The sequence below is a fragment of the Mustelus asterias genome, chromosome 5 (genome assembly GCF_964213995.1).
Source record: "Mustelus asterias chromosome 5, sMusAst1.hap1.1, whole genome shotgun sequence".
In the NCBI taxonomy this organism is placed as follows: domain Eukaryota; kingdom Metazoa; phylum Chordata; class Chondrichthyes; order Carcharhiniformes; family Triakidae; genus Mustelus; species Mustelus asterias.
The window spans coordinates 123045894-123058879 of record NC_135805.1 but is presented as its reverse complement, the minus strand read 5'-3'; the positions used below and the strand labels follow the sequence as shown (position 1 = coordinate 123058879).

The window sequence follows — 12986 nt, the reverse complement described above, 5'->3', positions numbered from 1 at the left end:
ATTTCTCACCTTCAGTATAATTAACATGTTGGAAAACATGGCACTCCCAACAGTTAGCGGTAAGTGCTCAATTACTTGTGCAAAAAAAATTGCATCTTTTTTTCAGATGATTAATAATGCCTCGGGATGTCCTGTTGTGTCAGGCTAGACTGAATAATGGTCAGAAATTCAGTGCTGCGCTGGTACAGCAGATGTTACACAAAAATCTGTAATATTAAAATCTAAACAAAAAGAAACACAGCAAAATGATTACTAGGTCTGAATGTTTTAGCTCTTGAAGCTCGAAATGGGCATGAATATCAATGTTAAATAAAGCACTGGCATCTGTAGTTTTGTGAGTAATTTTATAAAACATAAGCTGTCCAAGAATACAATATTGGTTTTACCTCCCCACTTTTCATCGCAGATGGTGAATAAAAGAGTTTTGTTTGCCAACTCAGGCACCATGATGTTGCATTCCATTACAATTGCCTGGGGAATCATTAGGACACAAGATACGATCCATATCATTATTATGCTGTTTCGTGCTCGTTTGGCTGTACTTTTGAACATAAGGGGATGACATATAGCATACCAGCGGTCCAGCGCAATGCAGCTCAGTGTCAGCACAGATACACAAACTGCAACAGTCTGAAAGACAGAGAACACATTTATTAAACTTCACTTTGAAAACCAAACATCAGTTAAGGGCACGAAAAGGAGAAATACATTGGCAGTGAAATTTATCGGGACTCCTGCTCAAGTCTATTTACCTGAATAAATCAACTTTATGCATCCTGACCGATCTCTGCTGACATGACAATGCTGGGGACTGATTTTAATATTTTGGTATTGATTCTGGCACCAACATGGTCAGAGATTGGACATCTTTAAGGCCTCTTTTAAAACTAGTTTCTTTTGGTAAATTTAACCATCTACTGTGGTGAAATTTGAAATTGGAACCCCAGAGCATCACTCTAAGTGCGTGGTTTACCAGTTTAGTGACCTATACCACAAGGCCACAGGAGGAACCAAACTATTCAGCAGAAAGGGACATTTGGCCTTGTTGACAATTACTTGGATTGCTTCAAAGGGATTAAAACAAGTTGTGAGCACCAAACATCTTTGAGGAGCCCATTAAAGTGGTAGATAAGGAGTGTGACTATGGATCCTCCCTATCTTGACATTCATTAGGCATTTCGTAGGATTCTGATGCAAGATTATTGGCAAAAATTAAAGTTTACAGAATTGGAGGTAACTTCATAACTTTTGTGTGTCAGTCCTGGGCAGTAATCATAGAACCCCTACAGTGCTGAAAGAGGCCATTCGGCCCATCGAGTCTGCACCGACCACAATCCCACCCAGGCCCTACCCCCACATCCCTACACATTTACCCGCTGATTCCTAATTTCCTACTTATCTCAGGACACGAAGGGGCAATTTTAGCACAGGCCAATCAACCTAACCCGCACATCTTTGGACTGTGGGAAGAAACCGGAGCACCCGGAGGAAACCCACGCAGACATGAGGAGAATGTGCAAACTCCACACAGACAGTGACCCAAGCCGGGAAGCGAACCCAGGTCCCTGGAGCTGTGAAGCAGCAGTGCTAACCACTGTGCAACTGTGCCGCCTGATCTCTTTTCTATATTTGTAACTTCTGCAGTAGAAGGTTTCAATCCTGGTTTGAGCATAAAAAATTAAGGCTGGCACTCCAGTGCAGTACTGAAGGTGTGCTGCAGTGTCCTAAGTGTTCCTTTTTGGAGGAATCATTAAACTGAGAGCCTGTCTTTCCCCTCAGGTTGATGTTAAGGGTCTTATGGCACTGTGTTGGAGGACAGTGGAGAAGTTATCTCAATGTTTTTGTGATTTATGTTATAAAATAAAAGCTGCATGACAACACAACATTGTTTTTACCTCACCAACAAAAACAGAAAATGCTGGAAAATTTCAGCAGGTCTGACAGCATCTGTGAGGAGAGCCAATGTTTCGAGTCAGGATGACCCTTCATCAGAGCCAGTTAGCTCCCTGGTGCTCATTACAGAAAGTGAATAAAGTCCCTCAATCAACATAGCTAAAACAGGTTAACCTGTTCATTAACATAGACCAGTGGTTCCCAAACTTTTTTCACTGGGCCACACTTTCGGAATAAAAATTTGCTCGCGCCACACCAAATTTTTTATTGATAAGAAATACATTCAAAAACAAAAAAAAACAACTCCTAGCAGTGCCTGATTCATAACATAGAACACAACTACTTTATAATATGATCATGGGACATCGTCCTCAGCATCACTTGATGCTCTTGCTCTCACTTTGGAAAAATATCTATCCATGTTTAAATGTTTCTTTGATTGTCCTTGAATCTTCCCGCCACACTTGCCCTCCTCTCTCGCCGCACCAGTGTGGCGCGCCGCACCCTTTGGGAACCACTGACATAGACCAATAAACTTAACATCGGTAGTGGGTAAAATTCTCGAATCCATTATCAAGGACTTTACAGCGGAGCATTTAGAAAGCAGTGGCAGGACCAGACAGAGTAAGGAGTCTAACAACACCAGGCTAAAGTCCAACAGGTTTATTTGGCAGCAAACGCCACATTGAGTATCAGGATCAGACAGAGTCAGCATGGATTTATGAAGGGAAAATCATGCTTGACAAATCTGTTGGAATTCTTTGAAGACGTCACTAGTAGAGTTGACAAGGGGGAACCAGCAGATGTGGTATATTTGGACTTTCAGAAAGCGTTTGACAAAGTCCCACACAAGAGATTATTGTGCAAGATTAAAGCGCATGGGATCGGGGGAAGTGTATTGAGATGGATAGAAAACTGGTTGGCAGAGAGGAAACAAAGAGTAGGAATTAATGGGTGATTTTCAAATTGGCATGTAGTAACAGGGTGCCACAGGGATTGGTGCTGAGACCCCAGCTATTCACAATATATATATTAATGATTTGGATGAGGGAACAAAATGTAACATCTCAAAGTTTGCGGATGATACCAAGTTGGGTGGGAGGGTGAACTGTGATGAGGATGCAGAGATCCTTCAGCATGATCTGCACAGGTTGGGTGAGTGGACAAATCAATGACAAATGCAGTATAATTTGGATAAATGTGAGGTTATTCACTTTGGAAGCAAAAACAAGAAGGCAGATTACTACCTGAATGGCTGTAAATTGGGACAGGGAGTGTGCAGTGGGTGCCTTTGTGCACCAGTCACTGAAGGTAAGCATGCAGGTGCAGCAGGTGGTAAAGAAGTCAAATGGTATGTTGGCCTTCATTGCGAGAGGTTTTGAGTACAGGAGCAGGGATGTGTTGTTGCAATTATACAGGGCCTTGGTGAGGCCACACCTCGAGTATTGTGTGCAGTTTTGGTCTCCTTTTCTGAGAAAGGATGTTCTTGCTCTCGAGGGAGTGCAGCAAAGGTTTACCAGGCTGATTCTGGGAATGGCAGGACTGATGTGTAAGGAGAGATTGACTAGGTTAGGATTGTTTTCGCTGGAGTTCAAACGAATGAGAGAGGATCTCATTGTCTTATAAAATTCTAAATGGACTAGACAAGGTAGATGCAGGGAGGATATTCCTGATGGTGGGGGAGTCCAGAACCAGGCGCCACAGTCTGAGGATTCAGGGTAAGCCATTTAGGATGGAGGTGAGGAGAGATTTCTTCACCCAAAGAGTGGTGAGCCTGTGGAATTCATTACCACATTAAGCAGTTGATGCCAGAACATTGAGTATATTCAAGAGGTGGCTGGATATAGCACTTGGGGGTGAATGGGACCAAAGATTACTGGGAGAAAGCAGGATTAGGCTATTGAGTTGGATGATCAGCCATGAGCGTATGAATGGCGGAGCAGGCTCAAAGGGCCAAATAGCCTCCTCCTGCTCCTATCATCTATGTTAACATATTGCTGTTTGTGGAAGCTTGCAGTGCACAAATTGGCTGGCATTTCCTACAGTGACTGTGCTTCACAGGTTGTAAAGTACATTGAGCTTTGCAGCCGTTGTGAAAGGTGCTATATAAATTCTCTTGGGTCAGGAGAAAGAACACAGAGAAAGGGAATACACTCTGCTTATCAGGATGTGACACGTAATGTTCCTCAGGGGCTTACACTAACACTGAGATTTTCGCTATGTATGTTAATGATCATCCCGCCCATTGCCATCTGGCAAAATATAACAACATGAAAGAAAATGGGCGACATGGTGGCACAGTGGTTAGCACTGCTGCCTCACAGCTCCAAGGACCCGGGTTCGATTCCCGGGTTGGGTTGCTGCCTGTGTGGAGTTTGCATATTCTCCCCGTATCTGTGTGTGTTTCCTCCGGGTGCTCTGGTTTCCTCCCACAGTCCAAAGATGTGCAGGTTAGGTTGATTGGCCATGGTAAACTACCCCATAGTTTCCTGGGATGTGTAGGTTAGAGGGATTACCAGCGTAAATGTGTGGGCTTTGTTTCTGGGGTGGGATTGTTGTCGGTGCAGGCTCGGTGGGCCGAATGGCCTCCTTCTATACTGTAGGGATTCTATGATTCTAATGATTTGGGTACAGGAATAGAGAGCTCTCTAATCAAGTTTGTAGAGGATGCCTTCAAAATGACCTGTAGGAGCAGGAAATTACAAAGACATGGACAGATTAAGTAATTGGGTGCAATTAAGGCACATGTAATTTAATGTAAAAAATCATAAAAGCATTCAATTGAGATCCAAAAAAGTCAATTCAGAATACTTTCTTAATAGTGAGAGACCAGAAGGATGGGGGAGAAGATGGATTTGGGTGTCCATGCACACACATCAATCGTGCATGGGTTTCTAAGGTTAATGGAATGTTTGTCGTTAACTAAACGGAGGTGGAATAAAAAAGCGAGCAAATTATACCTTACTTGTACAGAGCCTTGGTTAAAACACATATACTAGATTCAGTTTTGAGTATTGAACCTCAGCAATGATAAACTGGCCTTGGAGGATGTGTAGCACAGATTCACCACAATGATTTTGGGGCTTGCGCTGTTAAATTATGATGATGGGTTCTGATCGACCTGAAACGTTAACTGGAATTTTCCGATCCCATGTGGAGGGATCCCCCCTCCCCATGCGAGATGCGGAGGGCCAGCCACAAGTCCATTCACTTTTGGCAGGATAGGAAGATCTTTTTGTTGGCATGTCCAGCCAGTAATCTGTCACGACGTTATTTGAGGTGGGGCAGGCGTGGGTGCTGGTGAAGTGGGGCAGGGGATAGAAGAATATATCTACAACGGTGTGGGCGGCACGGTAGCACAGTGGTTAGCACTGCTGCTTCACAGCTCCAGGGTCCTGGGTTCAATTCCCGGCTTGGGTCACTGTCTGTGTGGAGTTTGCACATTCTCCTCGTGTCTGCGTGGGTTTCCTCCAGGTGCTCCGGTTTCCTCCCACACTCCAGAGATGTGCAGGTTAGGTTGATTGGCCATGCTAAAATTGCCCCTTAGTGTCCGGAGATGCGTAGGTTAGAGGGATTAGCTGGTAATATGTGTAGGGATATGGGAGTAGGGCCTGGGTGGGATTGTGGTCGGTGCAGACTTGATGGGCCGAATGGCCTGTTTCTGCACTGTAGGGTTTCTATGATTTCTAACTGATATCCACACCTGGCCACCTTTTAGTAGGGTCACCAGACAGTAACCAGGAACAGGAATGCAGGCTCATGCTTTCCTCTCCCCCAAGACTAGAGATGCCAGGGCCAATACGGAGCACACCAATTTCAGCACTTGCTGAGATTAGTCAATTCAACCCGGGACTGAATAACTTTCTGGACAATACAGCACATTACCAATTGTGTGATCAAGGAGTCTGAGAGTGAATCTGAGCCTCTCCACAGCCAGGCAGTCAGGTTTGATTTGTGCATGATGTCAGATTCAAAATGTGCTCTTTATAAATGGATTTATGATGTTGTTACACTTAACAGGGAGAGGAAAGTTCCCCGGTGCCATCCCCCTCACATTGTTTAAGAATCATTTACCGAACCATCCTTGAATTAAAAACCTTTTTTGCTGCTGTTGAATTTTTTAATTAAACAGAATAACAATCCTTCGGCTGTCACTAATCGATATGGATTTTCAATCATTCTTCTGCTTCCACTTCAATTGTTACAATTTACTTTTGCTCTTTTTCAAGCTCGCACTGTGTAGTGTGCTTTGTTTTAGACCAGCTTTGAGGCATCCAGTGCTTGCAAAAAGTGAGATATAAACGCAAGTCTCTTTTTTTATAAACACTTGCTGAGAAACGAGGACGGTCTTACCTGTAGGTATGGAATTATTTTGCAGAAAACTTGCCCAAAAAACCATGTCTCAGTTATATCAACCAGCAGGCTGGCAGGAAGGCAGATAATTGTAACAAGGATATCAGCAAATGACAAATTAACTATGAAATAGTTTGTGACTGTCCGCATGTGATGATTCTTCCAGACTGCAATGCAAACTGAAAGAAAGAAAATTAGAAACAGCAAAGATAAAATCAAGTCTTTTCACTACTTGCACATTCCCTTGTCCTTTCTAGAATTTAACTTCCTGGTGGGAAGCAGGGAGGGAGATGGTAGGCAAATGGATGGAGAGAGACCATGTCCCACTCTCTGGGGAATGACTGCCTGTGGGAGCTGATTTTTAAAGGATGAATCTGATTTATATCCCATTAGTCCACCTGAAATGGAGAGAAAGAGGTAGAGTCATAGGGAGGGATTTTCCGGCACGCTTGCCCCAAAACCGGAATATCCTGTCCGAGGTCAATGGACCCTTGCATGGTCCACAGCCCCCTGCCAACCTCCCCCCCACCCCTCCCCCCACCCCCACCTCATCCCCACCCCACCTCTCCCCGCCGCTGCTACGGTTATCGTGGTGAGCGGGATGGGAAAATTCCCCCCCATACAGTCATAGTAAATTGTATAGTGTAGAAAAGGCCCTTCAGCCCATTGAGTCTGCACCAACAATAACTACCACTAAAGGCACACGAATCCCATTTTCCTGCACTTATCCCACATCCTTGAATGTTATAATGTTTCAACTGTTCAGCCAAATACTTTTTAAAGGTTGTAAGGTTTCCGATCTCCACTACCTTCCCAGGCAGTGTATTCCAGATTCCCACCACCCTCTCAGTGAAAAGGAATGTTCTCAAATCCCCTCTGAATCTCTTGCCCCTTATCCTAAAACTATGCACCCTCGTGATTGATCCCTCAACCAAGGGGTGTTCCCTTGGTTGAGGGTGAGTAGGGTTGCCGCACCCTACTCACCCTTTCCATAACACTCAATCTTAAACACCTCAATCATGTCCTCAGTCAGCCTTCTCTGCTCTAAAGAAAAAAATCTAGGCCTATCCAGTCTCCGCTTATAGCTCCGTCCCAGGCAAATTGGTTTCGGCAGATACCCAGAGCCCCAAGGTTAATAGCAGGTGGTGTGTGAATCTGGACAGTTTCATGTGTGGGGTTAGAAGGGAGAGTCCTGGGCCCATTTTACCTTCTCTTTATCCTATGACCTCACTTTGGACAATCTTTGACCAACCTTCAAGGACCTCAGAAATTAATGATCTGGATACTGACAGGACTGGCCCATTTGGCCATTAAAATCTGGATTGCATTAGATTTGTGGCCAAACGGGCCATCTAAAATGGCAATGTGTAAAGTGCTCTGGGACAATTGGGCAAGAACTAAAATGACAGGCTGCAGCCTAAAAGACAGAGATAAACAGGCTGCAGTTCAGACGGGTGAATACACAGGATATGGGTCATCTCCAGGACAAAAAGAGACTTTCTGGTCAAACTGGGTTGTTTACCAGACATAGGGGCGCTGTAACCCCTTATTTTGGAGGGAGATGTGTATTCTACGTGCTCCCAGCACCTACAGACATAGTCGTTTTGGACACACCCAGAGATTGGTGTGGCAGCACCCGATTGGACTTTATCCATCAGGGTGATCAAGTCCTGATCGATTGATTGGCAATGGCCAAAAGGGGCGCGAAACCCAATGGGGTATAAAGGGTGCTGCACAACCAAGAATCGCTCTCTCTCTCTGACCCCACGAATGGGCTACAACACCGGTGACCATCGCCAGCGACGACCAGCACGAGGAGAGCCACCACACCCGAGAAGGAAGGAAGACCAGAGCCAGAGTGCCAGACCAGACCAAAGGACCAGACTAGGCAGAGGACGACCAAGACCAGCGCACAGATAAAGGTTAATATCTGCTTGGGTACTTGCCAGTCACGCAAAGTTAAGTCAAGGTCTTGTATTGGACTTGAACTCTAGATTTTCTGTAAGATAACTTATTGTTGGTTGGGTGGGTGATTATTGATTGTGTGTCTTAAATAAATATTGGTTGTACTAACAAAATATCTACTCGCAGTTATTTGTCCACCGTATAAGGATTAAAACAGACTGTGCGGCAGGCACAACAATTGGCGACTCCGCCGGGACATCGACAAGAAGTAACTTTGTTGCTCCGATATCGAATCCCACAGAATCTATATTGAACAATTATTTAAAACTCAGAGCCAACAGGTGTAAACTCCTTATTGGACAAATAACTGCTTTTGGGAAATTGTTTATTGTGCATGCATTGTTACTAACAAGGAGGATAGGGTAAACTCCGTAGGTTTTTACTAGAATCCAGAGGGATTAGGACCGGAACACAGCCGGTCGTACCTGCAGTCTGATCAACTCCCTATCCCTTGTTGTTGAATATAGAATGGCAGGAAACAGCACAGAGACAGAGAAGTGTCCCACATGGGAAACAAAAATCAGGGAATTCATTAAGAAGAAAGGGTGGCCGCTATGGGCAGAATCTTGTGCCAATTCTGAGATGGGACCGGGATCCATGGGGCAGAAATATTGGGATGTTCTAAGGAAAGTTCAGGGAAAACGGGCAGATAAATGTGAGAAAGAAATTGGCATTGTGAGCTGCTTAGGACAGCTGCTAGGAACAGAAAAGGAATTAAACACAGTTCGTAAGGAACTGGAGGAATCGAAGCAGGCACAGGAGGAAAAGGAGGAGGAGATTAAGAAAGGGGACATTGCTTTGTGGATCCAGAACTGGCTTGCCCACGGCATCTCCACATCTTGCCCACAGAAGGCAAAGAGTGGTTATCGATGGGTCATATTCTGCATGGAGGTCGGTCACCAGTGGAGTGCCCCAGGGATCTGTTCTGGGACCCTTACTCTTTGTGATTTTTATAAATGACCTGGATGAGGAAGTGGAGGGATGGGTTGGTAAGTTTGCTGATGACACAAAGGTTGGAGGTGTTGTGGATAGTGTGAAGGGATGTCAGAACCAACAAGACATTGATAGGATGCAAGACTGGGCGGAGAAGTGGCAGATGGAGTTCAACCCAGATAAGTGTGAGGTGGTCCATTTTGGCAGGTCAAATAGGATGGCGGAATATAATATTAATGGTAGGACTCTTGGCACTGTGGAAGATCAGAAGGATCTTGGGGTCCGAGTTCATAGGACGCTCAAAGCAGCTGTGCAGGTTGAGGCTGTGGTTAAGAAGGCGTATGGTGTATTGGCCTTCATCAATCGAGGAATTGAGTTTAGGAGTCGTGAGATAATGTTGCAGCTATAAAAGACCCAGGTCAGACCACACTTGGAGTACTGTGCTCAGTTCGGGTCGCCTCATTACAGGAAGGATGTGGAAGCCATAGAAAGGGTGCAGAGGAGATTTACAAGGATGTTGCCTGGGTTGGGGAACATGCCTTATGAGGATAGGTTGAGTGAGCTCGGCCTTTTCTCCTTGGAGAGACGAAGGATGAGGGGTGACCTGATAGAGGTGTATAAGATGTTGAGAGGTATTGATTGAGTGGATAGTCAGAGGCTTTTTCCCAGGGCTGAAATGGTTGCCACAAGAGGACACAGGTTTAAGGTGCTGGGGAGTAGGTACAGAGGAGATGTCAGGGGTAAGTTTTTCACTCAGAGGGTGGTGGGTGCGTGGAATGGGCTGCCAGCAACGGTGGTGGAGGCGGATTCGATAGGGTCTTTTAAGAGACTTTTAGATAAGTACATGGAACTTAGTAAGATAGAGGATTATAGGTAAGCCTAGTAATCGCTAAGGTAGGGACATGTTCGGCACAACTTTGTGGGCTGAAGGGCCTGTATTGTGCTGTAGTTTTTCTATGTTTCTAAACTAAAGGAACAGCTGCAGGAGAGGATAGAGCAAATAAGAGCCGAAAAGGACAGAGAAGTAGATGAATTAAAGAGAACCAACCAGACAAATTTATTACATCTGGGCAATTTTCAAACCAGAATGAGAGAGCCTACCAAGATGCCCAGCGCACTGTCTTGGCCAAAGGTGAAGCCGAGCGGGCAGTAGCACGATTGGAAGCTAAGTGCACTGATCTGCAGGCGGCAATAAAAGCGCTCCATCAAGCCAGTAAAGAACAGAGACAGGCCACCACTGACCACTCCAAATGCCAGCGAGAAAATTCACGGCTGGAATCCCTATTATCGGTTCTGAACGGATTTATGTGAACCTTCGGGACAGTAGAGGAAGAGGAGATAGAGAATGCGGATTGGGAGAGTTAAAGGAGAATGCTAGACTTTACGTTACACAAACCGAGGATTGGGGTCCACCATCATCTTTCCCAGGGGGAGCCATACCCACCGTGCCCCCAGATTCACCTCCAGTACCGATGCACCCAGTGACGATTGAACGTTGGGTAGGAATCTCAGGGCCCAGCTGTTACATACACGACCCCGTTTACGGTGGCACAATTGGCTGAGATCGCAAATAAAATCACAACCTTTGAGCCATCGGCTGATCCACACAGTTTCTTTGAGGATGTCAGGCAGCAGAAGATAATGCATGGGCCAGATGAAAGGGAAGAAATAAAGCCGATAGTCATGTGCTTAAGCAAGTCTGTACGGCCTGCCTGCCAACCCCTCAAAATGTCAGGGAAGGAACCTTAAATGAAATTAGGGAAGTGATATTGACCGCGGTAGGGTTTAATAAAGGGGATCCTGTAGATGGGTTAAATAAATGTAGACAGAGGAAAGGGGAACATACGACTGCCTTTGCCGGTCATTTATGGATCCACTTCACGGGAGTATATGGGGAATTAGATCGGGCTAGATTGAATGAAGCTGATTGATCCAAATGGGCTGGGACATTAGTCTCGCACACCACAGAGGAAGGCAAGAAAGCCTGCACTGATTTTGACCCCTCAGAGACCACACACAATGAAGCATGGGTTCTCCGACGGTTAGCTTGAGTCTGGGAACAGGAAGTTCAGGGAGACCCAATGTCACGGTCAGAAAGGGAGGGGAGAATGCTCCCGATGAGGGCGAGCCAGGGTCCAGTATGGAGAAACGAGGGTAGAGGGGATCACCAATACCAGAGAGGTACAGCTCCACCTTACACAGCAGTCCCGGGGAGAGATAGAGGGACATGTTTTAATTGCGGGCAGCCAGGACACTTCGCCCGAGATTGTAGGAGACGCCCACCACCATATACACGGTCCCCGAGACTATCAGGACCACCGGCTCCACCAGTTAGACCAGCTCCTAGGTACGAGAGAGAGCCCCGCCCACTACCGATGGAAGGTCCCGGTCACCCCATGCATACCGTAAGCACGAGCCCATCACTGTATCCAACTGTCCCCGCCTATGGAACCCTAGATTGACGGTGCCCGGCCTCCCCAACCTGGGTCTGTAGCACCAGGTGGGATAGTGTAGGGAGACCCCTAGTTAACGGCAGGTAAGAGGCCACCTCGTAGAATTCCTTTGGGATACCGGAGGCTCCTGAACTACCCTAAATGTATCAAAATTAAAAACAGACATCCCTTGGCCAACTACGGGCATAATTACACTGAGTGGATTCACAGGACACATGCAGGAGGGACACATTACAGCCCCTGTACAGGTCCGCCGAGGTAACATGGTGTGTGACCATCCGGTGGTGTTAGTTGACCTTCCCCCAAACGCTGAACACATCCTGGGATCCGATTATATGAATAAATGTAATCTTTCATTCGATCCAGCAAATCGATGTATTTGGCAGATGGCTATGATTAGCAGAGCGCCATCAATCATTCCAGTCGGGACATATGCTAATAGGGTTAGCACAATAGGGGAATTCTGGTTTGATCCCTTAACGATTAGCAGTGATCCAGCCATCAGGGAGGTGCTTCAAAGAAACAATGGGGTGTTTGCGCGGCATAAACATGATTGTGGCCAGATACCTGGGGAGGTGTTAATTGAAGGGCTGGACCCGAAACCACAGAGACAATACGGTTTCCCCAGACAGGCAGAGAGGGAGGTGGACAAAGTAATTGATCGTCTATTATAGCAGGGGTGTTGAGATGAGTAGCATCCACAAATAACGCGCCGATATGGCACGTGAAAAAGGTACATGGATCATGGAGGTTAACGGTCGACTACCAGGAATTAAATAAGATTACCCCACTCACGGCCCCCACAGTAGCCACAAGCCCCATCACCATGCCAGTCCTGCCAGTACAAGTTTGCCTTTACCTTCCAAGGACAGCAATATACTTGGACTTGCCTACCACAGGGTTTGCATTATTCCCCGTCCATCTTCCACAGGCGACTAGCTACCGGACTAGAAAAGTTTTCCCGACCCAAATGCTTGGTTCCAATATGTAGATGATTTATTGTTACAGACTAACACCAAAGAGGAACATGTAACATTGCTGGATGAATTACTGCACTGCTCCACTCATTAGGCTGCAAAGTCAACCTGAAAAAGACCCAAATTTTGCAACCCAAGGTTATATACCGAGGTACAGTGATTACTCATGGGAAGAGGGAGATTGAACAGAAAAGGATAGACTCCATCGTGCACCTTCCACTGCCCCGAGATGCGAGTGCCCTGCGATCTTTCTTAGGTCTAGTCGGGTACTGTCGGAACCATGTAGACGGCTTCGCCACCAAGGCAGCCCCACTTTCCAAATTGCTAAAGAAAAATGCAACCTGGAAGTGGTCTGTGCAGCACACAGCTGCAGTAACCGATGTACGGCGCGCCCTCGCCACAGCGTCAGCCT

General features: G+C 46.0%; 1 protein-coding gene across 1 annotated transcript in view; it reads right to left on the bottom strand.

Moving 5' to 3' along the window:
* Nucleotides 1-12986, bottom strand: part of hcrtr2 (hypocretin (orexin) receptor 2) — a 114723-nt gene that overhangs the window by 43776 nt on the left and 57961 nt on the right. Inside the window, exons 2-3 of the mRNA XM_078213590.1 lie at nt 6247-6425; nt 387-630 (exon numbers count right to left, since the gene is read on the bottom strand). Coding sequence (XP_078069716.1) covers nt 387-630; nt 6247-6425 — 423 coding nt within the window. The remainder of the gene's footprint in view (nt 1-386; nt 631-6246; nt 6426-12986) is intronic.